The sequence below is a fragment of the Pholis gunnellus genome (genome assembly GCF_910591455.1).
Source record: "Pholis gunnellus genome assembly, chromosome: 5".
In the NCBI taxonomy this organism is placed as follows: Eukaryota; Metazoa; Chordata; class Actinopteri; order Perciformes; family Pholidae; genus Pholis; species Pholis gunnellus.
This window is the reverse complement of record NC_136531.1, coordinates 18,207,265-18,234,483: the sequence shown is the minus strand read 5'-3', so window position 1 is coordinate 18,234,483 and position 27,219 is coordinate 18,207,265. Positions and strand designations below refer to the sequence as shown.

Genomic DNA, 27,219 nt, shown 5'->3' with positions numbered 1-27,219 from the left:
GGGCCCCAAAAAACACAGCTTTTTTTTCTAAGGCGTCGCAAGCGCAAAAAGATTGGGAACCACTGGCATATAATACATTATTTATTTTAAAAACTTAAAAAGTCACTATTTTGTAAAGAACTCCAGCTGCCAGATAAATGAGTAAATGTACTTCGTTACATTCCACCACTGATGGGGAAATGTGTATACACATATGTAGAGACAAAAATAAAAGCAGTCAGTGTAAAGATGCATCCAATTCAAGGAGTAATAAGATCATGCACGTACCTTCCTTTACAGTAACATGTACTACAGTGAATGTATCCAAACCAAGCCTGTCCACTGCACACCAGTATTTCCCCAAGTCTGACAGCTGGAGGTGGCTGAAGGTCACAGTGAAGACTCCGTTCCCCGAGTCCACCAGAGTTATCATCCCTGACGCGGCTCGTCCACCAGCTTGTACTGTAACCAGTATATCTCCTCTGTCTCTACATGGATCCTTGCAGAGGTATTTATTGTTTTTCATCGCTAATCTGTGTGAACACTGGAACGAGACCTCTCCCCCCTCGAATCCCTCTACTGTGATGCCTGAAACCTCTATCCCAGCAGCTGCCAAAATGAAATCACGTGACAAGAGTTACAGCATCTTTGAGTTGTTTAGATTGTTTGCATGTAATTAATTAACACACTTACCATAGAGAAGACAGCAGAAGATATAAATGGTCTTCATTCTGATTGATAAAGTGCCAGCTCTGTAGTAGTTTCCTCCCTCCGGGCTCTGTACTTTAATTTACAATCTGTCTCTTTAAAAACCTAAAAAGTAGTTCAATATTTCATCAGGCTCTGCCGCTGCACAACCTTGTGCAAATGAAGTAACATCGAGGTGAGCTCTCAACTATCGACCTTCTTCCTGTGGTTTTGACTGTATGAGAGCGGAAAACGATGAGCGTAGACTGGCATTAACCTAAGAGAAGAGAAACATGCGTGGGCAAAGGTGAAGTGAGAAGACCCGTATTTCCAATGCAAGCCCACACGTCGTTTCAATTTCTGGTATCATAATGTGGAGCCTGTTCTTGAATTGAAAGCAAAGATCTGAAACTCGATACAGACGCTTTTCCTCATGTCTACTACAAAAACCTTGACAAACAACTCAAATTAAGCATATGTCAATTTAAAATAAAGATTCAGTTCACTTTGGTACGACAGCAGGCCTGCTAATGAAACGTTCCAGTTGCTTTGGCACAGCTGTTTTAAAGTGGCTATAATTTCCATTTATATAATAATGTATTGAATGACGATGTGAAAGGGCTCACTCGTAATGATGAACCCAGAGAGAGTTATCACCTAAAGCCGTAGCTCCCCCTCAGCTGTATGGAGTTGTATAGTGAGTGTCAGCTAGCTGTTCATCTGTCCAGCCCATAACTGTTTGGGATCACTCTCACACCTCTTATAGCGTCATTTTCAGCCACAGCAGGCACCTGTAATCAGTGGGAAAGGCTCTAAAACCTGATGTACACTACCTGCAATTAGCTGGTGAACATAGTGGAGCGTTTAGTAACTAAAAAGCCAAATATTTCCCACAGGAGTCAGTAAAGAACAAAAACGGAGCTAAAAGAGACTAAATATTGACGTGGACAGAAATAGGACTCTAAATAATGTTGCTCTTTTAATAAAAAAAAAAAGTCCCATTGTTTGGCAAGGAATTATAGATTTTGCTTTTAGAAATAGACAAGATGGTTTATGACACATGTCTCTCTGTTAAATATGAAGCTACAGTCAGCAGCTGGTTAGCTTTGCTTAGCATAAAGACTGTAAACATGGGGGAATTGCTAGCATGGCTCTGTCTGAAAGTAACTAGGAATTTCTGTTTTATATTTAGTTACTCACTTTAGATGACTTTAGGTGGATTTGGTTACTTTTCAACAGAGACGGTAAGCATGTTGCTCCCTGGTTCCTGTCTATATGCTAAGCTAACGGGCTGCTGGCTGCAGACTTACACGTATCAACTGTCTGCCAAAAAAGCGATCCCCAACTACTGCTTCAGTAGTTCATTCACAAACACCTACAAGCAATTCTAAGCACAAGTCTTGACCCAAAGGACACCACAACATTGCAATGTTCTATTTTAGTGCTAACATTTGGGAACATCTAAAGGTGAGTCATTGTTTTTTGATGCTGTGTCTATAAATGTTTGTGGCCAAAACACTCACCGAGTGGGCCTTCAGTGACACGAAGGCTACGTGTGAAAGGCAAAAAATGACTCTATAGTTATTAAAAGAACAGGTGGCAGACGAAGAGACTTTCACACAGTTTGTAGTTATAAGACTTGAGCTTGAATGTCTCTGGGTTGTCCACTAGTGGGTGAAGGTGTTAAAACCATATGTTGTAAATGTGACGATAGAATGTTTATTTCTCTCACTTCTCCCTGACCGTCTCACACCCTCCATGGAAAGTTAGTGACTCAGAGTGACACTACACAGGCAGCAGCATACTGCAAGCTTGTGCATGTGCAAAGGAAATAGAGGTGTGATTAATAATTGTTAATGTGGTCACTGCATAAACTCACTGCCCTCGTTTGAACATGAAACTAGATCTTCTAAACCGACACTGGTGGAGCTAATAAAAGCAAGATATTATCAACACCATTTAATTCTATATTTATGCTTTTAATTGCCTCCTATGGGGTCCAATTCCAAAGTGAGATCAAATGTGTGTAGCACCCTCTGCAGGTCTAACTGCACCACTACCTTGAATTTTATGAAGCTCAGCATCCCAGAAATCTACGGATGTAGCAAGTCCAGTAGGGCTTTCTGTGCAGTGTACTTTATTTAGTTGTATTTCTGTTCTTGTACCATTTTCTTATTTATTTAATAGATACTAATATATGCTTTTTATTTTTTTTATTTTTTTCACAAGGGTCAACACTGAAATGCATTACACCTTTTCAATTTCAATACATCACAATGAAAGATATTTATAAGGAGAAAAAGCGAAGTTATTGTCATTTTTACATGTGCTTTTCATCTAATTATGATACATTAAATGCATATATTGTGTTTTTTTTCTAATTTGTTTTAGGCATTCTAAATCTTCCATACATGCGTGCGCTACATATCAGCCTTGTCCTGCAAATCGACTGACCCCGTTAACAACACCTTATTCACTTTCATCAGGCCGCACCAGATGTATCTCACTGAGTTGTGTTCAATAGGTTAAAATCGTACTGACCGCATTCCTATTCTGGAAGATGACGTCACCGATGATTATCATCGCAATGAAACAGAGAATTAACTTTACAGACATCCAAAGGAAGAATATGAACATGCTATACAAAGATGTGTCCTTTATTTGATTCATAATACAGGGAAAAACAAAGACCGAATGTACCCTGTTCAGTCCAGAGTTTTGGGATTGAGTGCCTGGTAGACTGAAGCGTACTGGGAGGAATTGTGAATACTGGACTCTGGATCGGCATCTAAAGACTGCAGCCTCACTGCAGCCTGAGTAGAGGCAACATCTGCATTTTCCTCACAGTATTCAGGCTGTAAGTAAATAAGAATTGTCATTTAGAATGATTTTATATGAGCAGTAAACGTATTGTTTGAAACAGTCATAAGAGATGAACATTTAATCAACACTAAAGCCGATTAATGACAAAATGGTCACTCACCTCACCCTTGTTCTGACCTTCGGAAACAAACGAGCAACAGGATTCATTAAAACACACGTGAATGCTCTGCTTTGGTTTCAGATCACACTATGGAATGAGAGTTGTGTGTGTGTTTGTGTGCGTGTCACTTTACCTGCATTGCTCCACCAGTGTCTGTAGAATATAAGAGGTATGATGGCACACACCAGAAGAGCCAGGCTCACCGAAATAATGATGACCACTGTGGTGTCTGCAGAGTCAGACATGCGTTTGTGACAATACAGTTTACTTTACAACAACAGGTCATCCAAACAAAATGACAATATAGTCCTTGATATTTATATTCTTAATAGTTTTGACTAATTTTCACTTGATTTTCTGCATAAAAATACAAAATCCTGATATGTTCTTCAAGGGAACATGTGGGTTAGGGCGAGAGCAAGACGGAAACACATTTCTTCCAGTTGAAACTGCACTGGAAACTCTGCCTCTTCTACAAATGGAAAGTTTCCACATCACACATTGGCTTCCAGGCAGATCTATCTAAAAATCAACGCTCAAATTTAAGAAATACATTTAGAAACAGCCCTCTATTGTCACTCACAGTGAAGATCAAACATCAAAGTGAAGTAACAATAAGTAAAACACATTTTGGGGTGCAGAGGGGGCCTTTTAAGTTCTTCTCCAAACTGATCACAGCACTATTAGTTCCAATAGTTTATTGGGAGTTCGAAGCTTGCGAGAAAGGAACAGCTTCTGACTGTGGCTGTAAATACCTTTGAGGTTGGTTGCTGCTGTCTGGTTTGTCTGGTTTGTCTTGTCCTCTGTGGCGGGCAGCGTTGATGCTGCTGCTGATGGCTCAGTGCCGGTTGCAAAGCTACCTCGGGGCAGAGTTTTGGCTTCAGTGTGAAGGGGGGTGGTGGAGGGAGGAGATCCGAGAGAAACAGTGGAAGCTTTGGATATAATAACAGGACAAACTTGAGTGGCAATGAATTCTGTGTGCTCATGTGACATTGCTGAATCACAAGATACACTACATAGAATATTTTAAGACTTTCCAACGCAAAGCAACACCCGGCTGTCAGCTTCATACAACTGTGGTTGATTTTATTCTGAAGGCAGAATCAGTATGAGACACTGTTTGGTTTATTAACAGTCCGTCCTGACAACATGACCCAATAATCGTAGAGTAACCTACAGTCAACACGAAGAGATTAGTTTCATAAAAAATCCTAAATAGAAGATTTATTGTTCATTATCCCAAAACGTCCCATTTCCTGCAAGAACTTTAATGCTATAGCCATACATTTACCATCTAAAACTACGAGATTGACCTCCTGGTGCAACACATTAAGAGTTTCCTCCACTCCACAGTGATATGTCCCTGCGTCTGTCCTCTTCAGCCCTTTTATGGTCACACTGAAGGCTCCATCTCCTCCGCTGGCCTCCATGCCGTATCTCCCTCGCCACGTGGCGTCCGACCTCTTGCTCGCAGTTTGAATGAGAATGCTTTCTTTGGAGCAGACTCCTTTGCAGAAGTACATGTTGTGGTGTTCGGAGCTGTTGTTTGTGGTCCAGCTACCAGAACAGTGGATGGAGACCTCTGCGCCGACATGGCCGGTCACCTCCAGCACTGCTGAAGCCTCCGCACGCGCAACTGCAGCATAAAGCAAGTGCCTGGTTACAGCTGCTGACCACAGTATCTACTGAACTTAATGTGGAGATGTGGATGAATTGCTGAACAGGGAAGCACATTAAAATGAATGAACACATTACTACTGTACCTCTGCTTGCATGTATGTATGTTTCTGTGAAGTGATGCACACAGTACAAATCGTATCTCCTGTGTTCATCGTTTTTGGTTGATTTGATTTGAGGCCGTTCACCTTTTGGGTTCACCCAATATGCAATGAGCAATTTATACAAGTGATTTGTATTGTTGTTTTTTTAGATATTTTTGGCATTTTGCCTTGATTTTGAATAGTAGAGACACAGACAGGGAATGCAGGGAGAGAGGAGGATGACATGCAACAAGCCCCGGCCGGAGTTCACCAAGAACGTTTCAATGTTTTTGTTAGGCTACAACTCTCTGTGTAGGCTATTACACATTTTAAAAAAAATCTGTAGCCACTAATACTACCACGCAAAAAAACGCACTTTGAGTCAATACATTCTGAAACAACATCATAGTCTACTTGTATAATTCAATAGACATGTTTTCTGTCAATAAAACAGGTGTTGGTGACAATTAGAAACACCAAATTTCTCCTTTTGAATATTGTCCGTGCAGCTCATCAATATAATTACATTTAAACAAAGTTATCATCAATAACGAATTAACCATTGAGGGGTTGAAGATTTCCTCTCATTCACATCTAAGTTAATACGTTCAGAATGTAAATTTGACAAATAAAACCTGTCTATATGAATGTTGATGAAAAAAAGATGCATCAAAACTCACCGGAGAAGCAGCAAAACATGACGACGTGAAGAATCCTCATTCTTTATCCAGGTTAAAAACCAAGTAGATGAAAAGTTTAGTCCAGCAGTGTTGGGGGAAAAATGCAGCGGGCTGCTCCGAATAAGTCTTCTGATTCAATGCGATGAAACATGAGTGCCTTAATGCCTTAAAGATGCAGAAAAGCTACAAAGCTGTGATTGTGCAGCTGGGTTGTACTTGAGCCATTTGTTTACATTTATTGTTCTCTGGCATCTGGCTCTGTGTGCAACAGTGCAACCAGAGTGCAACCACAGCACATGAAGCTGGAGGGCATCAAACGCAACAAGCTAGATGTCTATTGACGGTGTCACGGGGACGAGAGCCTGAGGGTCAATCAGGGTTATTTCCAGGGAATGTTGAAGCAGGTTTGAGCTTGCTCTAAGCTGCCATGGCAACACATCGCTCCTGTAAATTTCCCCACTATGGGAATAATAAAGGATTATCTTGTCTTGTCTTATCTTATCTTAGCATTTAGCTTGGCGTCAGACAATATTCCAGCCAGACAGTTCAGTGCTCGGGGACAGTACAGGAATTATTTGCGTGAGAAGGGGGACTGAATTTGATATTTTGTTTTATTAAAAAGCATTATTAAGACTTTTCTGTGTTGCTTCACTTGGATGTTTGAACTTCATGGAGCAGAGGGCAGTGTTCACACTCAACAACTGAAGGGGGAAGGTCTCTCTGTGCTCAGCTTAGAGCCAGTTGACACTCATTCCACAAAATCTTCTTTCTGGCAGAAATTTAGAAAACATTGACACCACTCATATCTCACTGTTACAAAGCTGTAGCTAGCAGACTGTTGGCTTAGCATTGAGACTGAAATCTGCCTACGAGCATCTTTAAAGCTCACTAATTAACATGTTAGATCTGGTTTCTTTAATTCAGATATGAGAGAGGCTTGTCGTCTTGTGTCGTACGATGTTTTGAGACATCAAGTCAATCACGGTCCATTCTGCACAAGTTAATGTGTCGACATGGTTCAGCTTTCCAGCACCAGTTTCCATTTCTTCTTTCATAGCAGTGCTTGAAAATTCAGTGCAACAATAAGTACTGCCTGTTGTCGCATCATTAGTTTACAAACATTTTTATTTGAATGTAAAGTTGAATTTGAGCTGTGACGCTGGTCATTCAAACAAACATAACATCTTTCATGGTTTCTCAGTACAGAAATCTTTTCCTCTTAAGTTGAACAATTCAATCTTTATGTTGCAACTTCATACAATGTGTTCTTTTAGGGAGAACCTTGAATACAAACAAACAGAATATATGCACATGTATTTTTTTTACAATACAGTACACGGTGTACTTATTTCCATCAAAATAGAATCTTATTCAGTATCAAACACAAAACAACAGTCATATTTACATGTTACCCTGTCAAATGCTGCAGTCATTCTCAAAAAGCATTTTTCCAAGGTGCTGTGTTTTTTTTCATCTGTCTCACAAGTCTGTCCGTTATGGTCTCGTGTGATTTATAAAGCCACATGAATGTAAATGCGATGACTGACAAAAGAAAATAAAAAGTTGGCAGCTTAGTGTGATAGTTCTGACAGTCCTGGATGTCCGTTGGTCGTGTTTAGGAGCGCGGGAGGACCTGAGCGATGGTGTCCCGGGCGCTCTGGCTGAGCCGCTCTGGGAACTTGACCTCATACTCCACTAATAGGTCGCCTCGACGATCGGGGCGTTTTGGATGAGGCAGCCCCTCGCCATTGATGCGCCGCTTCGTCCCCGGCTGCACGATATCTGTCGTTGACACGGTCAGCGATCTGCCGTCCAGTGTAGGCGCCTTGATCGTACAGCCACACAAGGCCTGATGGGACAGAAGGGGAAATAACAGAGAAAGAAAACAAAAAAAAAAGCATGAATTAAGATCCTGAAAAGGCAGCGACAGGAACTTTATTCTACTCATGATTTTCACAATCTTAACTTACATCTCTGAGTGAAATCGTTGCCGTGTAAACGATGTTCGAGCCGTCGCGTTTGAATTTCGGATGAGTCTTGTCCTTTAAAACAAAGACCACGTCCGCTGGAATGTTTGTGGGAGTCTCGTCCCCCTCTTTGGGAAACGTGATTTTTGTGCCCTCTTTCCACCCTTTTTTGATCTGCACCTCCAGGATCTTATCCTCAATCCGTATCGTTCGCCCATCGGGGTTCAGCCTTTTACGAGAGACCTTCATCTTCTTTAAGCAACCCGACAGAACTTCCTCCAGGGTCACGTTGAGATCGTGAACCAAGGGGGGGTCTTGAGGCTTCTTCACAACACTGCTGTGAGGGCCCATTCCTCCCATACCAGAGCCGAAGGAGCGAGGGAACCCACCCATTCCACTTCCCCCCATCCCAAAGCGAGCAAAAGGGTCGTCAGTGTCCATTTCCTCTTCCATGCCTCCATTGCGGGCACCGAAGAACTGCTCGAAGGGGTTACGTCCACCGAAGAACTCTGAAAAAATGACGTGAGGGTCGCCCTGGAAGCTGTAGCTGAAGTTACCAGGACCACCACTACCACCGCCACCACCTGGGGGGCCTCCTCCGCCTTTCAGACCTGAGTGAGAAAAACAACCAATTAATACAGTTATCACTAAAAAGAAGAGACTTTTTACAGGTGTGTGTGTGTGTGTGTGTGTGTGTGTGTGTGTGTGTGTGTGTGTGTGTGTGTGTGTGTGTGTGTGTGTGTGTGTGTGTGTGAATACTGATTGCTGCCCAATACAAGAACAAGTCTTTAACTATGATCTCAAGTTTAATTTTCTAATGCAGATGTAATGTTGTAAGACGTTCACAAATGGGGGTTGCTTCCATTCATCTACAAGTCTACGTCATTGCTAAAGTTACCACGGTTACTAAACAGGTAAGAACACTAAAGATAAAGTATTTCTGTCACGCGGCCCCACCTCTCTGGTTTCCATGCACCAAAATCAAACACTGACAACACCATTCAAACATGCTCACACAAGCACACTGTACACTGAGCCCCGCCCCCTCCTCGTGACGTCAGATACCAACCTCCCAGATCCTCTCCTGAACTCACGTTCACATATTTTCAGTTATACTTTTTCAGGTCTTGTACAAACATGAAATGTGTGATATCCTGTATGCAGAGCAACGCCTTTCTTTCTTGGCTCACAAACAAGGCGTTACTGAGGCGAAGAGCGCCATGACATTGAACAGTTTGGTCCCATGCATGTCAGACACTGTCACCCGTTTAATTAATGTTGACAGCCATAGAACCAGCTTCACTGTCAACTGTCATGTGAATTCTTACCTTCTTCTCCATAACGATCATAAATGTCCCTTTTCTGTGGGTCGCTCAGAACGTCGTAGGCCTCAGCGATTTCTTTGAATTTGTCCTCGGCTCCCGGTGACTTGTTTTTGTCGGGATGAAAGCGCAGCGCCTGTTTACGATACGCTTTCTTTATATCGTCCTCGGACGCTCCTTTCTGAATTCCCAAACTGTCGTAGTAGTCTTTACCCATTTTGACCATGGAGAGGGCTGTTCAGTAAACGGCTGTTTATATGTTTATAACGCTCCTCCTCGGTCCGCCCTCTGGATCTACTCAGACGGCTGCGCCTCGAGTGTTGTCTTTATAAACCGCGTGGAAACTTCCAGAGTTTTCCATACACAGCCCGAACAAGCTCAACTGTCACAGTAAGTCCAGGACACGCCCATCAGGACGTCACGTTGTGCTGCCTTCAGGGGCTGTCGGAAATGATCATGCACAGTAACATACCATGCCTTATCAGTCTTTTTAAACTAGCTTGCCTATGTAGGGATGTATGGCTATGAACATTGGTGGAATACGTTTTCAGATCTTTCCTAACTTTCTTTACAAAAAAGTACCAATACTACAGTGTAAAAGTACTCCATTACAAGTAAACGCCCTTCATTCAACATCCTATAAAGTACAGATGTTTTATCAGTCAAATGAAGCTACTTGTTTTGCCCCTCTGGGTGATATATTATTTTAATAGGACATTAATAGATTGTTGTTACCGTTGTAACTGGTGGAGTGTGAGCTAGTTTTAACTGTTTGTTTAACTATGTACGATGTTGAGAGTGAAGACCACTCTTTGGTGGAACTTCTTATAACTCCCCACCCTTATTGTAAGGAGTTACAAGTGCAAACAAGTTTGAAACGGCTGTTTTAATCTTTAACAGTGTATTACATTATATAAATTGATCGTGTTTGTTATGTAACATCTCAATCTATAGTCTAAAGTAATTAATAGCTTTATATGTCCATTTCATTCCTAAATGTACATGTTCCATGGACATTACCGAGATGCCAGACCATATCACAAGCAGCTAATCCCATGAACAATACACAACAACAGTAGCCTAGAAATACTTGTGCAAGTCTTTTTGCAAGATTAAAACAATAATAAAAAATACATCCCTCATGGATCCCTATCATAACAAAATGAAATATTATGGCACTTTACTTATAGGCTACTATGCGCATAGATACGCTGTAGGAACATTACCATTAGCTATAGAGACCAGTAGGTTGAATTCCACTCTAGAAGAGGACAGAATCTGTTTATGTGAGCTAGGTGAAATTGAGAATGAAGTGCACTTTTTGTTTTACTGTCCTATCCACGAGGACATAAGGGATGTATTTTTTCGTAAAATGACTTCCATTTATGTTGATTTCTTTTGCCTGGATGATTATGAAAAGCTTGAGTTGTGCTTCAGGAAAGGAACCTCTTTTTTAGGCAGAATGTTTTGTTTAAGATTGAGCGGTGAAGTAACCTGTAATTGAATGAAACTTAATGAAATGTTTGTCCACTGCAGCTGTATTTTTAGTGTCTTATAAACCCATGAGGGCTGGGCACATTAAGTTCATGACACAAGGAGCATTTGTAGATGTTTAAACAGATGTGAGCATGCAGTGCAGTGCAGTACAGTAGTTGGACCAATATATTGCATGAGATGATCTCATTTATGCAACCAGTCGGACATAATATCACTAAATTAAGACTCAGGAGGCAATACTTCCACACCTCGGGAAGGGTGATACATTCAGATGTGTTGAAAATGGTTTTATTAAAAGAAATCCTATTTGATTTGCTTTATGTCCTGTAACAAGGCTTTGCGTGACTTACAAAAGGTGACAAGAGTAGCACTTGAAGGCAGCATTTCAGATTCAATGCACAACACAATAGACTTCATGCTTCAGCTCTTACTATGGATTTTACACAAAGATGTCACTCTGAGATTTGATTGGGCAGGTAACAATGTGCCATCATTATCAGTGTTCTCATTAAAAATAGTGCAGCTCAGTCTCTGTCTGACAAGTGAAACGAAACCGTTGTGTCAGGGATGAGAGAGGGGTTGCCAGTTTTTATATTTAAAATAACTCTGCAGGTGTTAAGACTTCCACAGACCCACATACACTACAGCGGATTTTGAAGGTGGAGCTCACACAATATTCTTTTGGAAAGGCTATAATTCCTAGTTATGCTTTTGTATATTAGGGTATCCATTCAAAGTATTTACTTACACATGTCCCTGTGTATGTAAGTGTGTTGGACAACAAGGCTTGAGACAATTATGGTGCCTTCAGCACAAGAACAATATTTTGGGTCAGTGTGCCTGACGAATACAAGCATTTCATAGTTTGACAGTTTCCCTTAGAATAAGTGTTGCCTTTGGTTTGAGATTACAAAGTGACAACATACCAGGCAAATGGAAAACTTTATTTTTGCAGGACAATTTATGCACAAGGAAAACACAATCTACACATAAATGCATTCAAACAAGAGAAAGCAAATAAAGATATTATATATTGTGCAGTGGAGGGGGAAATGCATACTGTAGGAGCATAACATTGAGTAAGACTGCAAAAAGAAATTGGAAAAATAATAGCATTTAGTCTGCAAATTAAATTGGGAAAAGTCAACAGATTGATAAATCATTTTCGAAACGGTCTAAGAGATTGGATGGTTGGTGCTGGTTGGATCAGTAAGCCTGCATACAAACAGAGAGAGCTGCTACTCAAAGAGCAATTCATCCCAACACTAAATCCAATTACGTTAGCATCGTCGTATGAACATAAGACGGTTAGCATAGCCGCGACCTCGCCATCTGCTCAAATCTCATTGGCTACGTCGCTGACAGTGTCGCCAGTTTTGATTGGCTGCGGGACGGACGTCGGGCCCGCCTACGGTGGCCTCAGCAGTCACACTTCACTCCGCTGATTGGAGACGGCTCTGTCACTCATCTGGGATATTAAGGAAAGCGGGTGCTAACTGCCAAGATGAAGCACTACGAGGTAAGTAGTGTCTGTGGATCTCCAAATTATCAATGGAGCGATGTATGGGGCCAGAATGGTCTTAATCAGACTAATTCGGATTTGTTCTGTGGTTTCTGTGAGGATGAACTCCACCAGAAACAGTCACGTTTAGAGCTTTAAAACATGAGCAGAGAGGATCGCATTCTGCAGCAACGCCGCCTGTCATGGGCTGGCTGCTATTACCGGGGATTTAACGGCCTCGTGCACGGAAATGAACGCTTCTATCGGCACACGAAAGTCAAGCAGCTGCCACATGTACGACGAATTAGACCTGCGTTGTGTATTTGTTGAGTTTTCGATGTACGCTGAACGTCTCTGTTGGCTTAACACGGAGTCCTCTGTTTGGGATAATGCTCGACATCATCGCCATCTGTGGCTGGAGCGACGCATGGCGCTTCTTATCTTGTTATTTCCCAATAATGCAGGTGAACAGTCGAGCGTTCAAGACTTGTTAAACTTGCTCAGAAAGAAAAAAACAGAAACAATGTGTTGGCTAACTGTCACCAGAAACATCCATACTCCTGACACAGGCCTGTTTCACTCTTTTACCATTAATGTGAGAGGTGTCAACTGCCACTTAACAATGGTTAAGCCTTCTGCTGCAGCTACTGAAAGCTTCTCTAAATGTAACAGATGAGCACCAAAACCCATCAGACAGGATTTGAAGTCGTCTCGACAGAAACTGACCCAACCAGTGGCTGCTCCAGTTCTCCTTCCTTCTGTTGCTCACAGATGAGGCTGTTGCAACCTATGAGGGGGTGAAAAAACACTTCAGATATGAAAGATGTTTGCCATGTTTTCATTCAGTAGTTGCATAGTTATACAATTTAATGTCCAATGTGACAGTAATAGTGATCCCCAATCCATCAGCTTGACTCATCCTTCCATGGCCATTGAAACACATGATAAGGCTCTAAATAAGCATTTTTGCAGCATTAGCTCCGACAGGTATCTTCAATTATCAGCCATCCTCTTGGCTGCATTTCAATACCACTAGCTTGCACATTTTGGAAGTCTGTGTAAAGCCACTATGAGGCCAATGACGTGCGCACATTCTAACTATAGTGTACACTTGGAAGAGTGCCAACATAATCTGTGTCACATAAACGGACAGGTTAGCCACGTATTGGCAGATGATGGGGGGCTGCACGGACAGTAGCCACTGCTGGCCACTATTCCTTAACGCTATTACAACTATGAAGAGTTGTGATCATCACAAAATACCATGAAGTCACAATTTGCATGAGCAATTACCAAGTTTCGCAGTTGCAAAACACCTAAAGTGCTCGGGTCAGAGAATGGTATGCAACCATTTGGGTGCAAAGGTGTTTGTGTATGTGGCCAATGAAAGTGAATTCCAATAAATAGGCATTGGTACAACATTATCTACTGTGCTGGGTCATTGCTGGGTGTGGACTATACCTGACATATGTATTACTTTAATGTTTGTAACAAATGAAGTTAAAATGTAAAAGCAAGTTTATGGATTAAATCACAGTGTATTTTATTATTTATTTACCTTGTGCATGCTTTATAGGGCACCAAATATCAATCTAAACAGATAAACTAAAAGAGTAGAGTCGAGATTGTTGCATTTCTTTCATCCTGGGACATAAATCAAACTGTAAATGTTTTCCATTAGTGTCAACAGAAAGTCATTAGTCAGCATTGATCCGTCTTACTTCCAAAGAGACTGTCCATGAGTATCTGGAATGGAGCAACGAAACATTTCCAGATTGTCTGTTAATCTGCCTAAAAAGAAAAATCCGTTCCAGATCTCAGAAGTGGTGTCTTACCTTGCGATGGGAGGTACAGGAAAACCCAGCAAAGAGCAGCAGAAGTCCACCGGCACAACTAAAGCCTAGCTCTCCCCGCTTCACCCTCACCCCAGAGAGCCCTACCGGGACAGAGAGTCACTGCCAGACAGAAGCTTTATATAGATGAGATGGGGGAGGTACAGTGGCAGAGGGTATGCCTGCCGTGGGCTTATTTACCCCTAAGTCTCAACTGCAGTGTCCTGTGTCCTGCTTTTGTTTAAGCTTACATGCATGTTTACGTTTGTACAGTAACACGGCAGCAAGTAAAAAGCACGCATTACAGTTTTAGAAAGTCGAGGTGGGGGGTAGGGGGGGGGGGGGGGGGGTTTCGCCTAGGGGAATGCCCCGACTAAGCCCTCTGAATCTGGAGTATTATCACCCCTCGGTGGCAGGAAAAGGCGGCTCCCCATGTGAGTGACTGAGAAACCGGCCTGCTCGTGTAAAACGTCATGTGGTTTGGTTTGTGCGCGTGAGACCCTGAACTGGTCGGATCAAAGGTTGGTGCTGCACATCGGGGGGGCTGGACAGATGGACAGTACTGCAAAGGGCTTTAAAGAGCGAGCCCATGACTTCACCGCATAGGCGTAGACGGGTGGGGTCTGTAGGGAGAGGGCTGGTCGTGCAGAATTAGCAGTAGACATTTATATTTAGCCGTGGAGGGGAAGACAGGGGGACAAACTATAAAAGGGGGGGGGTTGCTTTTTTCATAATAACCCTCCTCCATCCTCCCACTTAGCCAGGGGTTGAGAGGTGCCAGGGGGCCATCAGGTGTCCTTTTTTAGGGAGGAGTTATGTTTCAAATCCAAGTCCCCGCAGCACTAAAATATAGCTCTCCGCTCTAGAAGTTTCCTTCATGAGGTACAACACAGATGATCTACTGCAGACAGTTTGCCAGGGGGATGCTGGGCATTCCTGTGTATGCAACTGTGCACACACAATGTGGTATATGTCCACGCTCCACGGGTCGGTTAGCAGTTAAATAAAGCAACGCACCAGAAGTGAAGGAATGACAAGAGGGGCAAAAGAGGGAGGGAGAATGAGGTGGAGAAGGGGAGGGCCGGAGACAGATTTATTTGCACAGCTGAGTGCTGCCCCTCTCCTCTGTGGTTTGGCATGGGTCTTGGATAGACAGCTGAGAGGTGAAGAGTGACAGGAGAACCGAGAGGAAGAGTGAAGGGGGTGAAAAAAGGAAGATAAACCGAGTGCAGGAGGAGGACTGTGGACATGGATGCCCTAGCACTAGAGGCCACCGGCACTAAAAAGCCAGCAAACGGGGCGGCGGCGACGGTGGCCGTCCCATTGCTGGCTCAAGCCCCGGTCAAACGCAAACCTGCTAAAAAAACTAAAAAGGCTGTTGTTTTCTTTGAGGTGGAGATACTGGATGCCAAGACCAAGGACAAGCTCTGCTTCCTGGACAAGGTGAGGACGCATTTCTTTTGTATCACTTTCCGTCTCGGTTTTAGTTAACTTTTTTTTTTTTTCTAATATCATCTCTGCAAAAACATGTTTTTAATCTCTATATGTGCACATGCAACTGTCCTTGTGCCTGTATGTTTACTAAATGCAACAGGTGCAGTGTGTCCGGTCCTGTTTCACAGTAAAAAGTGTGTGTGTGTGTGTGTGTGTGTGTGTGTGTGTGTGTGTGTGTGTGTGTGTGTGTGTGTGTGTGTGTGTGTGTGTGTGTGTGTGTGTGTGTGTGTGTGTGTGTGTGTGTGTGTGTGTGTGTGTGTGTGTGTGTGTGTGTGTGTGTGTGTGTGTGTGTGTGTGTCAGGCGTGTTCTAGAACATTGTCGAGCTGCTGTGTTCCTCGCTGTCAGTGCGTGAGCGTGTAAATGAGCCTCTTCATGCAGGCGACGCGACTGTGTTCTGGTATCTGGGTAATAAAGCTTTTTTTTTTTGGAGCACGCCCATACAATATAAACACTAGTCTAACTAAGTACAGTTCAACACCACCACAACCTCTGAAGATGAGACGTCCTACATGATGTTCCTGGTACATCACTTTACATCGATATTGATATACTAGATGTGTCGTCATTTTGGATATCGTTTGTCTCCATACCTTTCCCATGTAGGTTCCTGGTACCTTTTTTCGTTATAGCCTGAATAGATGACACTACTGTAGTCATGCTAGCTGATCTGTTTTAGATGGTTGCCCCCCCCCCCCCCCCCCTACATTGTTTCTGATTGTGCGTAGCATGTTGCTATTTCAAATCCCTTGTCAGGCGTTCTTTGATTTATTTGGTTGGAGCGATTCTGGGGCTGTGATGGGAGCGTGTGATGAGGAGGAGGAGCTCATGTGCCTACAATGAGTACGGTTGTTGTAGAAACAGATGTGAGGTGCTTGTCTGGAAAACCCCCTCTCTTAAGTTCAATCACACTTCATCTTACTTTAATGTATAACCTGCTTGTATGAATGCAACACATGGTCTTATATATTGTTGTGTAGAAGTCCCTCATAGCAGTGCTAGAGAGAATGTTTCTTTATGTAAATAAGATTGAATTCTCTGTTTTGGAAGTAGAAATGAAATGTGACATTCTTACTCATTTTCCTTGATGGTTTGCAGGATATTTAACTAGAAGTATTCTCCTTGAGGTTGAACCATGTTGTGTTTTTACAGATGTAATACGACAACAGGCTCTGGATCACAGTATAACAGAGATAACACAAGCCAGCGTGTTACTGATGAATGGACTTTACTCGTGCTTACAGTTGGGATTTAAGAGTATCACTGCTGTATTTGTATGGGACGTTTAAGCTCATTGGTTTAGGTATATTGACAGTACTTTGTACTTGGCCTGCACTTTGTTATTATTGTGTTTAGATGGCTTTCATGTGTTACTGACAGGCCTGTGAGTCAGTGCTGCTGCATTAGGAGGGTTCAGCATGTTGTTGCTGTGTGCATTAGTGGTGTTAGACTCTTATCAAAGGCTGCTCCTCAAGATCACAGAGTGTGAAGTTCTGCCCTTGTTGGATTACACCCTGTCGTCAGCTTAGCAGAGTTTCTATGGCGATAGCGTGCAGGATCTTAACACCTATTGGAGAGGAAGCTTCACTGGTTTGACAGATCTGGATCTGGATCTGGATCTGGATCTGGATCTGGACAGAGAGCCCTTTCGGTGGACTGGTTTCTTTAGTATGCTGACAGAGCTAAACGAACACACTGAGTTGGATATAAAACTCAAGTCCTGCATCATCTCGGGGTTTATGAAACACACTCTGAATACAGCCTGTAGAAAGAGAGGGCGGGGCAACGGGGGGTCACAGAGGGTTGTTTCTCAGTGATGTCATCCTGCTGAAAATGGCCTTGTGAATAGAAGCCAAGTCTATAACAGCAGCAGCAGACCTCTTCAGTCTGCTTCAGATGGGTCACATGGTGTTTGAGCAACCTTTCCTCACAGCTAAATACCAGTTCTCTGAGTTCTAGAGTTGCTCAAATAATCTGGCACTACCACACTGTTTTATACTGAACGGTGCTGGCCTTGGTAATCAGATGTATCTCTTGGCCTTAGATTGTTTCAGACAAGCTTGAACACTTTTGTGCGTGTGTGTGTCCTTCCTTCCTTCCTTCCTTCCTTCCTTGTGGCTCAGGTTCCGATGCGGTTCAAAGGTCGAAGCACATGATCGTAATTTGCAATTGCGCGTTTGTGACAGGAACTCGCTGAAGGTTAACAGTCTGTGTTATTTTGCTCAGTGCCATCTTGGCGTTCACACAGCGACATAACGGCTTCTTGCAGCACACATGAAGAAGAATATGCTTTCACACTCGTTCTGTGTCACACCTGTGCTTGGGGACGGTGTGATTGCATTCAGGCGTACATTTCACAGAAGCATCTCAGCTCCCATATTCCAGGCCAGCGGGGGAACACAGGCTTACTGCTCAAATGTTTTTGAGAAGCCCGTCACCAACTTCATAAACGTCAGAGAGAAGCCTGATGTGGACGGCCGAGATGTTCTAGTGATGTAATGTGCAGATGGTGTTGCGGAGTTTGTTTTCCGACCAAAATGAAATTGTCAAAATGTTCGGTTTCTATTCATTTTCAGTTCAATAACTTAAGACAGACAATCTGTCACTTACTAAATAATGAAGGAAGGGATAATATTCAATAAGCTCAGTACCCTCATACTGCGTCCCTAGAGTCACTGAGCTGAATCCTCAAAGAGGTTCACTAAAAACTATTTCATTTCACAGTGCTTCCTGTCGACTCAGTATTCAAGTCCAATCTCAGGGCTCAGATGTACAACATTTCAAACGAATCAATAAGAGGTCGAGATCCTCCACCTTTAAACAGTGGCTTTCTTAGTCCATTAGAGAAAGGGTCTGATGCACACAACTCCATGTGGAGTGGAAGCTGCTTCAACTCAAACCGACAAAGACGTTTCATCAGATATTTAAAATGTGGCTTTAAGTTCGCTGACCCCTCCTCAGACCAGGAGGTTTCACTGCTCCATCATCACGCCTGGAACAACTGTGCGTGTCCACATCTTCATGTTTCTGTTGTGTTGTCATTGTGTTTATATTTGGGCTAGTTGTTTGGGACCATTGCTGGCAGCCTGACACAAGGTTGTGTACTTTGGCTGTGGTTATGTGTGTGTGTGTGTGTGTGCGTGCGCCTAGTACCAGCTGTTAATAAACCACATCCGTGGGGTATGTGAGCTAAATTTACCACTAATCACCATCATGAATGGAAAACAATGTGTGTGTGTGTGTGTGTGTGTGTGTGTGTGTGTGTGTGTGTGTGTGTGTGTGTGTGTGTGTGTGTGTGTGTGTGTGTGTGTGTGTGTGTGTGTGTGTGTGTGTCACAAGTCCCTCCACTTACTTATTGTGGCGTCATTTATTGTAGGTCGAGCCAAATGCCACTATCGGAGAGATCAAGTCTATGTTCCACAAGAGCCGTGAGTGCCGTCTCTCTGCAGCCTCATGCATGTGATCATCAAGCTGCACATACAAATACTCACTCGATGTCCCGTCTGAAGATGCCTGTGTCGTATCTTATCTGTTTCAGATCCTCAGTGGTACCCGGCCAGACAGTCCATTCGCCTCGACCCCAGTAAGTCAGCCACAGTGTGATCGTCTATCCGTCTACTCAAAGTGAATGTAGTACTACCTCCCAACTCATGATTCACTGTGCATCTCATTCAGTAAACGTGTGTGTGTGTGTGTTTCAGAGGGGAAGTCTCTGAAGGATGAGGATGTTCTGCAGCATCTCCCTGTGGGAACCACGGCGACCTTCTACTTCAGAGACCTGGGAGCCCAGATCAGCTGGGTCACGGTGAGTGCAACCCGGGTGCCGTCTAAAGACAGACGTGCTGTCAGTCTAACGGTCCTGACGAGCCCACATGCACCAGATTACAAGTGGGATCAAGAGCAGCTATATTGAGATTTCCCGCTGGGTAAAAAGGGCGGGTGTGTTTCTGGGTAAGGTGTGTGTGTGTGTGTGTGTGTGTGTGTGTGGGGAGAGACAGAACAAAGCGAGGGAAGATCATATATTTATCTTTCAACACGGCACCAAACCGATATATCAATGATATGACACTATGGCTATAGTGTAACTGAGTTTCCGAGGCTCTAATAATGCTCTTAATTTTTTTTTTCAGGTCTTCCTGACCGAGTACATGGGTCCACTGGTCCTCTATCTGATGTTCTACTTCAGAGTTCCCTTCATCTACGCACCCAAATATGACTTTACCACCAGTAAACACTGGGTCGTACAGTGAGTGTCTCCTACACGCCTTCACACACTTTATATAGTCGGAGCCTTCTTGAGAGGACCAGCGTGTCCTCTTGGAGTCGAACATGTCTCAACTTTAAGGAAGAGTGTGGACGTTTTCTGTCTTGCCATGAGTGAGATGATAGAAGATCCAGACCGCTGTCGTGTCTGAAGGTAGAACATGAAGCTCCTGGACTGGATGTCTTCCCTGCTGAAGTTCTTTAAGACACTTCAATCATATTCCTGCTGCTCAGTGGAATGAAATTCACTCTCACCGCTGAACTCGTTAGCAAGGCTCTTGCTGCCGTGCATCCAGAACAGACCGGTTTTATTAAAGGAAGGCGTTGATTCACACAAAAAGCATTTGTTGAGGTTAACGTGTGTGATTCCTATTTGCAGCCCTTTAGAAACTTAGCAGTCGCATATTAAATGGTGTTAAAGCCCGATACATGTCCTCTATGGCCTCTTCTAATGGTACTAATCACAGTCTCACTTTACACAGAGGGGGACTGGGAAGAGGGGAGAAAGGTGTCTTTAGCTTGTAACAACAAAGGATGAGGCAAGTTGCTGCACTAGATCTATTACATTTCTTTTAATCAAAGATGTAATAATAATAATAATAGTAGTAGTGTGTGTATATAGCGTCATGTTTATCATACAGACACAAGTATTATTCTACTTCTCTAACTCTCAGCAAGAATGCCAACTATCAGTTCCCCTAACTATTCCTTTAAACCAGACTCTTTCCTTATCAATGTGGAAATGACCCTTCAAGTCCTATGAGATGATAGAACATAGAAATATAGATAACATAGAAAAGCTAACGCAAGCGTCTGTGCTTTCTCCAGTCTCGCCTGTATGTGTCACTCTTTCCACTTCGTGAAGAGGCTGCTGGAGACGCTGTTCGTCCATCGCTTCTCTCACGGTACGATGCCGCTACGTAACATCTTCAAGGTGAGATGCATTCCACCACTCGCGCTCTGACCTGTTCTTCCTCACATTAGCGAAGGCAAAGGAGTCCTGGAGGTCTTTCATGGAGTAAAAGGTCAATTGATCAACTGTCAAGTCTCAAAGTGACAATGTGCCGGTCTTATTCCCCATTTCAGAACTGTACCTACTACTGGGGCTTTGCAGCATGGATGGCCTATTACATCAACCACCCGCTGTACACACCACCCAGTGAGTATGCATGCACCGTACACTCAACACCCATCTACCAGTGTGTCACTGTAACTCCTGTTACTTGTTTCTTCTTGCAGTCTACGGCGAGCAACAAATCAGACTAGCCCTCATCATATTCCTGGTAAGAATATTTCTACCTTCACACTTCTGTAATTTATCGTGCACCATTTGATTTTGTCTAATAAATAGAATAAAACATCATTTAAATTGTATTTCTTTTACAACTCTGTGTCATCCTCAGAAGTGTACAATACGTTTATTTTCCAGAGACAGGCCCTGCTCTTCATACTCTCTCTATTAAATCACTTGTGTGACTGTTTTCTTCCTTAGTTCTGTCAGATCGGCAACTTTTCCATCCACATTGCTCTTCGGAACCTCCGTCCGCCAGGTACACACACAGCAATACGTTGCTTCTATGTAATTGATTTAAAGGATGCAATATTTGATGTGGTTCCTGGGTTGTCTGCACATGGCTCGTGAACCACAAAGAGAGATTCAAATCAGTTCGTATTGAAATATATTTGAATGCTTTTCAATTAAAGAAAACAACATTTCACGCCCCTATAACAGTAACTGTGAATAAACAAGCCACAGTCCAATTTAATTTCAAGAAAAGACACTGAAGATAATTAAGATTATTGGTTTTCACAGCATTTAAGGCCAAAATGTAACCATAGGAACAAGTAGATGGTTGAAAATAAAATACATTTCTTTGACATGCCCTTTGTTTTGCTTCCTTCATCCAGGGTCTAAGACCAGGAAGATTCCTTATCCAACCAAGAACCCCTTCACCTGGATCTTCCTGCTGGTCTCCTGCCCCAACTACACCTACGAGGTAACATGTTTCATTCCGCCTCCGCTCATCAATTCATATGATCATTTTTACACAAATGTCTAATAGGACAAATTGATGAAGTGATGACACTTTGGACAGAAACATTTGTGGAACATTTATGACATACTATAATGTGATTTTTAGGACATACTATACACTATATTGTACTATTGCACTGCACCTTTTGTAAGTTAATCTCTGCTGCCCTCTTGTGGTATGAATGTGTGTAACGTCCCTCTTCTTCCTCGTTCAGCTGGGCGCCTGGTTCGGCTTCACCCTGATGACTCAGTGCCTGCCGGTGGCCTTCTTCACCTTGGTGGGTTTCATCCAGATGACCGTGTGGGCAAAGGGGAAACACCGCAGCTACCTGAAGGAGTTCCGCGACTACCCTCCTCTGCGCTCACCCATCCTGCCCTTCATCCTCTAGAGGACTCCTTGACCGCTCCCTCGCCCATTCAGCTCTCCTCGCTTGCAGGAGTTAAATAACCCCCCGCCCCTAAATGAGAGGGTGCTCTCCTGTTTTCCCCCCTCCAAACTCTACACTGGAACTGACTGACTCTAACCATGTCCCTTCTCCCCTCCACAACCAAATCTTCTTTCACCTCCTGTCTGTGATCCCTGTAATATTAATATTGAGTGCAAATTTCTTTTTATCGCCCACATTCATTGACTTAAGTGTGTTTGAGCTGCTCAGTGGAAACTGAATGACAAACTGTACATACATGTTAAGATGCCCAACCACTCTGCCATCTAATACTGCTGTTTGGAGGCTGAATCTGCAGTTTAGTTTTTATATCCATTCATCTAAATTTCAAATCATGACAGCATGTCATTTTGTTGATGTCGGAAGTAATTTATTAAAAAAAAAAAAAAGGTAAACCAAACTGTTGTTGCTTTGCTCCATTATTACAGATCACCTGTTTGTTTGTAAGACTTTGGGGCGACCACTCCAGAAATATTGGAGCTTTGTACGAGGATGTATCGTGTGAAGTGTCACCAATAGAATAAACGACATTTTACTGGCTCAACAAGGGTTGAAATGAGCACTTTGTTTAAATTTGTTTGCAAATACACATTTTGTCGGACACACCTGCAAGAATTTCGCAACCAAATAAACTACCAGAAGTGAATAAACCTTTTAGACTTCCAAATACTAATACAAATGCGTTTTAAACAAAATGGGGATGGAAGAAATCTTTAGCCAAACACTGAAAATGTTGGATGAAGATCACACGTTTTTGGTGAAGTTATCCAGAGGACTACCATTTGTGTGGACATTAATAAGACGGAGGGTTGTAGAGCTTAAACCATATTGTTTATTGTGAACAGAAGCACATATATACAGAGAAGGAGTATCCGAGGATACACTGATCATGCAGCTTCAGCCTGAACCTCGACCCTCTTTTTCCTCAGCTGGAGCCTCCTCTCTCTCTCGTACTCCTTCATACGCATCACGTAGCTGGAGGCAGGAAAAGACAAGTTCATACTCAATGACGAGCTGGATACAAGATTAAAGTCCATTTGTCGAATCTGAAATCGAGGATCTTGAATATACTCGTGTGCCATTAAAAGTCAACAGTGATTCCATCCTAACGTTATGAGATAACTTGGTCCTGTTTTTAAATACGTCAAGGTTCCTTTGTGGAGTCCTAACATTCAAAAAGAAAATCTAGCAACTTAGTTGATGCAATTTTAGAATATTGACTAAACTACGACACTTCTGACATTTCTGAGCTTTTGGCCACTAGATTTCATTTCAACTTTATTTTTCATGATTATTATTATGAACTAATTACGCAGTGTTCGAGTTAGAGCTGCTTACACGTCTGATAGTGCTGCAGGTCTTCCAATACCAGTGGTTTTAAAAAGGTGAACCAATCATGTATTAGCAACTGCAGACTGCAGGAAGCTTAAAGTTTTCCATCTTACTTTCATCCAGAGCACTTTCTCTACCGTCGGCCGACATTTTTGCTTCTGCAACCACTTGGTTTACCCAACCGGTAAAGAAGGCAGCGCCTAAATACCCTTCTTTTAACATTTAACAATGAACATGTATTTAATTAGTTAATAAAAAAAAGAGAGACATCTTTGTCATTTAAAAAGCAAGAATATACCTAATAATAATTTGACAAATAAGCATATTTATATGGCAGTAAAATCAGGGTAAATGAAGTAATTTGGCAAACAAAATTTGTGTCGCTGCATCTGAGGGACTGTTAGCTCGCAAACTGGAAAAACATGCAAGTCTACCTGATGATGTGTCGTGATGATTTTCAAATATAAATTAATTAAAATGATGCATTTCCAATAAACAATATTGTATTGATCTGAATTCTTCAGCACATTTAGATATAAAAGTAACTATCTTGATTTTTTTTTTATTTGATCTCAGTAAATGGTGCTCTGAGGGCCACGGCGGGAGGACCTGGTCTAGGAGAGTCCATCCTACATAAATACTCACTCCTGGTGTTCGCAGTAGTCCCAGCCGTGTCTCTCATGTTTGCAAGCCAGGAAGTTGGGCCAGTTGTCCCTCTTGCACTTCATGAGTTTCAGGAGGTGCTGGGCACAGTAGTCCCTCTGCTCCAAAGGCAGCTGGGCCAAGTTCATCTGCTCCTGAGTTGCTACCATCTCTGAAAAATAAATACAAATTATTATTGTCATCTTTGCACATAACAGGACCTCATGAAGGATGCATCGACACCAATATCTGCCTGATACGGACTCAAATAGCTGGATGAGGTATCGTGACACCGGAGCCTATCTATTCTATGTATACTGGAATTTTAATTCCTGTTTACATTTTCATTTAATTAAATGTCTGTTAAGTCACTATCGCAGGTAACACAACTGAGGCAACGGCCCACTGACTTCTGTATTTATATATTTGCAGTATTATCAACAGGGTGTCTGTGGTAATTATGTATTACAGCTTTTCTCCACTGTAACCACACAAGAGTGGGAGTATGCAGCACACAATTCTGAAAAACAGCAAACGCTAAACTGCTAAACTCGGAGCACAACTCCTTTGTTTTCACTCAAATAGAAATTCTATATGAACTAGGACTGAAAGGGTTTCTACTTTTATTACACTAGGTTTTAAAATGCTTTACTAAGTGGAGGATTGTTACATTATGCTTTACAGAGTTATAAAAGCATTGTTTAAGTTAAGCCTGATGTTGCCACACACATAAAACAATGATCCCAGTCACTTTCACACAGTTTATTAAACACTGGTATCGGATCATACTCGGTAACAGCCGATACCCAGAGACCAGGTATCTGGACTGAAGAGTCAGTAAATGGTTGGGCTGTGGGAGTCCTAAGGAGTGGACAAATACTCTGTTATGCAAATCCTGTACAGGGTACATGGTAGAGGTTCTGTATATAAAATGTTCTAATTCTTCTACACAGACAATGACAATGTTTTTCATGACAGAGTGTAATTTGAATCTGCTTCACTAACTTCCATGCATGCACCATACTTCCCCACGGGTTCTCTAACGTGTATACTGAGTTGCTGCATCATTAATTGCATATGATTTATCTAAACTGTTCAGACTTTAAACTTGATTACATGTTCCACAGTAAAATTAGTTTCCAGCAGAGACATAACGTATGTGAATTGTAGTTTTAAGGTGGATTTCAACTTTAACCTTTACATGCATCAGAGGTCTCTGCGGCCGGTCGACCCGGTCACGGCTGTTTTCTGTCTTGGCCCCACAGTGGTGGAATGAACTCCCCACTGACGTCAGGACAGCGGAGTCGCTGCCCATCTTTCATCAGGCTGAAAACCCATCTCTTCAAGAAGTACTACCCTGAGCCTTCCACTTAGCACTTATTGTATTCATACTAGTTTGTTGCACTTATTGTATTCGTATTAGTTTGTTGCACTTATTGTATTCGTATTAGTTTGTTGCACTTATTGTATGTGTTTGTTTCTGCACTGTACGTTTGCTCTGGTTCATGCTCTTAGATGCTTGTTTAACAAGGGAGATGCACTTATGACTTCTGGTGACTAGTAGTTCTCTTGAATATATGTTGAATACGCTTATTGTAAGTTGCTTTGGATAAAAGTGTCTGCTAAATGACTGTAATGTAATGTAATGCATCTATTCTGCACAATGTACTGCCTCAACATACTACAGAAACACACCTGTGCAGTAATGTCATATCTACATAGTGTGTATTGCATATTAGCATAAACATATATAATGTTTTGTCTGCAAACTGTGCTACAAATCAGGTGTCTCCCTAAATAATTGAGAAAGTCATCTTAAAAGGCAGATTATGAAGTGACAGGGCAAACTGCAGCAGCTCACTTGACACTGAACTCCTCTAACAGCAGCTAGTTAGCTGGTGAGCTAACCGGTGTATTCTGCCAGTAGAGCAGAGCTAGCTCGGCTAACGTCATAGCATGGCCGAGAGGGGAATCCGTTTCACTGGAGGTGATTATAAACATATGGTAGTATTCCGTTAGAAGTGTGTCTGATGACAAACCTCGCTCGTTCCTCTCTGGAAAGCCCAACTGAGGGTCGAACTCGTACTTCCTCGCTGGGTCCGGCTCGGTGTCCGTCTCCGTGACATACCGTCTGACCAGGTGAGCTCCCATGGCAGCGACGATGTTCAGGCTCTGTTACAGAAAAATGTATATGTTTAGTTTGCTGCTGAACCGTGCTACTGTAATATTTCCAAAAGGAATCTGCTGCCTGCCATTCGGTCACCTCCACAAGCCCCTTGATGCCACTTCCGCTTCTCAACGGAAATAAACAGCCTAGCGGTACGTCAGAGAAACACCTTCTTTCTAGCCAACTAACAAAGGTTCCGAGGCTGCGGTTGTTTCCGATAACTTAGCGTTTACTAAATACTGGTAAAAACTACTTATTCAGTTTTAAGTATTGAATAATGTTAACCGTACAAAAACATTACTGTTTAGCTCAATATTCAATATTTTCTAGCAAAGCTGGCTCACCAAGCCAAGTGGGCAACCGCACCAGAGCCCCAGACCCTCAGTGGCCATGAAGGCCTCAGAACTAAATTGTCCACAGTTAGATTACAAAAAGGACAAAATGCATTGCTTTCACACTACTAATATATATATATATATATATATATATATATATATATATATTGATTTATTTTGTTGGGGTGTATTGGTACCTTTAAAACTTTAGCAGATCAAACTGAGACTATTTAAAGCTGTAGTAGTGTTATTTACTAATAAAATGAACACGAGTTGTATTCAAGTGTCCCATTAAGCCA

General features: G+C 42.4%; 3 protein-coding genes across 4 annotated transcripts; 1 reads left to right on the top strand and 2 right to left on the bottom strand.

Moving 5' to 3' along the window:
- Nucleotides 1-7,196: 7,196 nt before the first annotated feature.
- On the bottom strand, nt 7,197-9,730 carry LOC306695682 (dnaJ homolog subfamily B member 1-like). The gene is made up of 3 exons (XM_079158985.1): nt 9,385-9,730; nt 8,060-8,667; nt 7,197-7,938 (listed from the first exon to the last, which is right to left on the bottom strand). Exons 1-3 carry the CDS (start codon nt 9,602-9,604, stop codon nt 7,705-7,707), a joined length of 1,062 nt encoding a protein of 353 aa, XP_079015111.1. The 5' UTR covers nt 9,605-9,730; the 3' UTR covers nt 7,197-7,704.
- Nucleotides 9,731-11,536: 1,806 nt separating this feature from the next.
- On the top strand, nt 11,537-22,869 carry tecrb (trans-2,3-enoyl-CoA reductase b). 2 transcript variants are annotated; one of them, XM_079159612.1, is made up of 12 exons: nt 11,537-12,394; nt 15,601-15,651; nt 19,077-19,128; nt 19,239-19,283; nt 19,402-19,505; nt 19,831-19,946; nt 20,792-20,897; nt 21,050-21,122; nt 21,203-21,246; nt 21,456-21,513; nt 21,872-21,960; nt 22,214-22,869. In XM_079159612.1, exons 1-12 carry the CDS (start codon nt 12,380-12,382, stop codon nt 22,385-22,387), a joined length of 927 nt encoding a protein of 308 aa, XP_079015738.1. In that variant the 5' UTR covers nt 11,537-12,379; the 3' UTR covers nt 22,388-22,869. The 2 variants fall into 2 exon arrangements, with proteins under 2 accessions (XP_079015738.1, XP_079015737.1); XM_079159611.1 differs by lacking the exon at nt 11,537-12,394 and having other exon boundaries at nt 15,296-15,651.
- On the bottom strand, nt 22,822-26,723 carry ndufb7 (NADH:ubiquinone oxidoreductase subunit B7). The gene is made up of 4 exons (XM_079159613.1): nt 26,682-26,723; nt 26,458-26,590; nt 24,422-24,590; nt 22,822-23,419 (listed from the first exon to the last, which is right to left on the bottom strand). The coding sequence occupies exons 2-4, from the start codon at nt 26,567-26,569 to the stop codon at nt 23,332-23,334; spliced, it is 369 nt and encodes a 122-aa protein (XP_079015739.1). The 5' UTR covers nt 26,570-26,590; nt 26,682-26,723; the 3' UTR covers nt 22,822-23,331.
- Nucleotides 26,724-27,219: the final 496 nt, after the last annotated feature.

Bases quoted from the DNA above. Each gene is read 5' to 3' on its own strand.
- LOC306695682 (XM_079158985.1), bottom strand. From the start codon at position 9,604: ATGGTCAAAATGGGTAAAGACTACTACGACAGTTTGGGAATTCAGAAA. The intron at 8,668-9,384 runs GTAAGAATTCAC...TTTCTCACTCAG, and splicing joins TGATCGTTATGGAGAAGAAG to GTCTGAAAGGCGGAGGAGGC. The intron at 7,939-8,059 runs GTAAGTTAAGAT...CTGTCCCATCAG, and splicing joins CAACGATTTCACTCAGAGAT to GCCTTGTGTGGCTGTACGAT.
- tecrb (XM_079159611.1), top strand. From the start codon at position 15,457: ATGGATGCCCTAGCACTAGAGGCCACCGGCACTAAAAAGCCAGCAAAC. The intron at 15,652-19,076 runs GTGAGGACGCAT...CATTTATTGTAG, and splicing joins AGCTCTGCTTCCTGGACAAG to GTCGAGCCAAATGCCACTAT. The intron at 20,898-21,049 runs GTGAGATGCATT...TCCCCATTTCAG, and splicing joins CGCTACGTAACATCTTCAAG to AACTGTACCTACTACTGGGG.
- ndufb7 (XM_079159613.1), bottom strand. From the start codon at position 26,569: ATGGGAGCTCACCTGGTCAGACGGTATGTCACGGAGACGGACACCGAG. The intron at 24,591-26,457 runs GTTTGTCATCAG...TTTATTTTTCAG, and splicing joins TCCAGAGAGGAACGAGCGAG to AGATGGTAGCAACTCAGGAG. The intron at 23,420-24,421 runs GTGAGTATTTAT...TCCTGCCTCCAG, and splicing joins GACTACTGCGAACACCAGGA to CTACGTGATGCGTATGAAGG.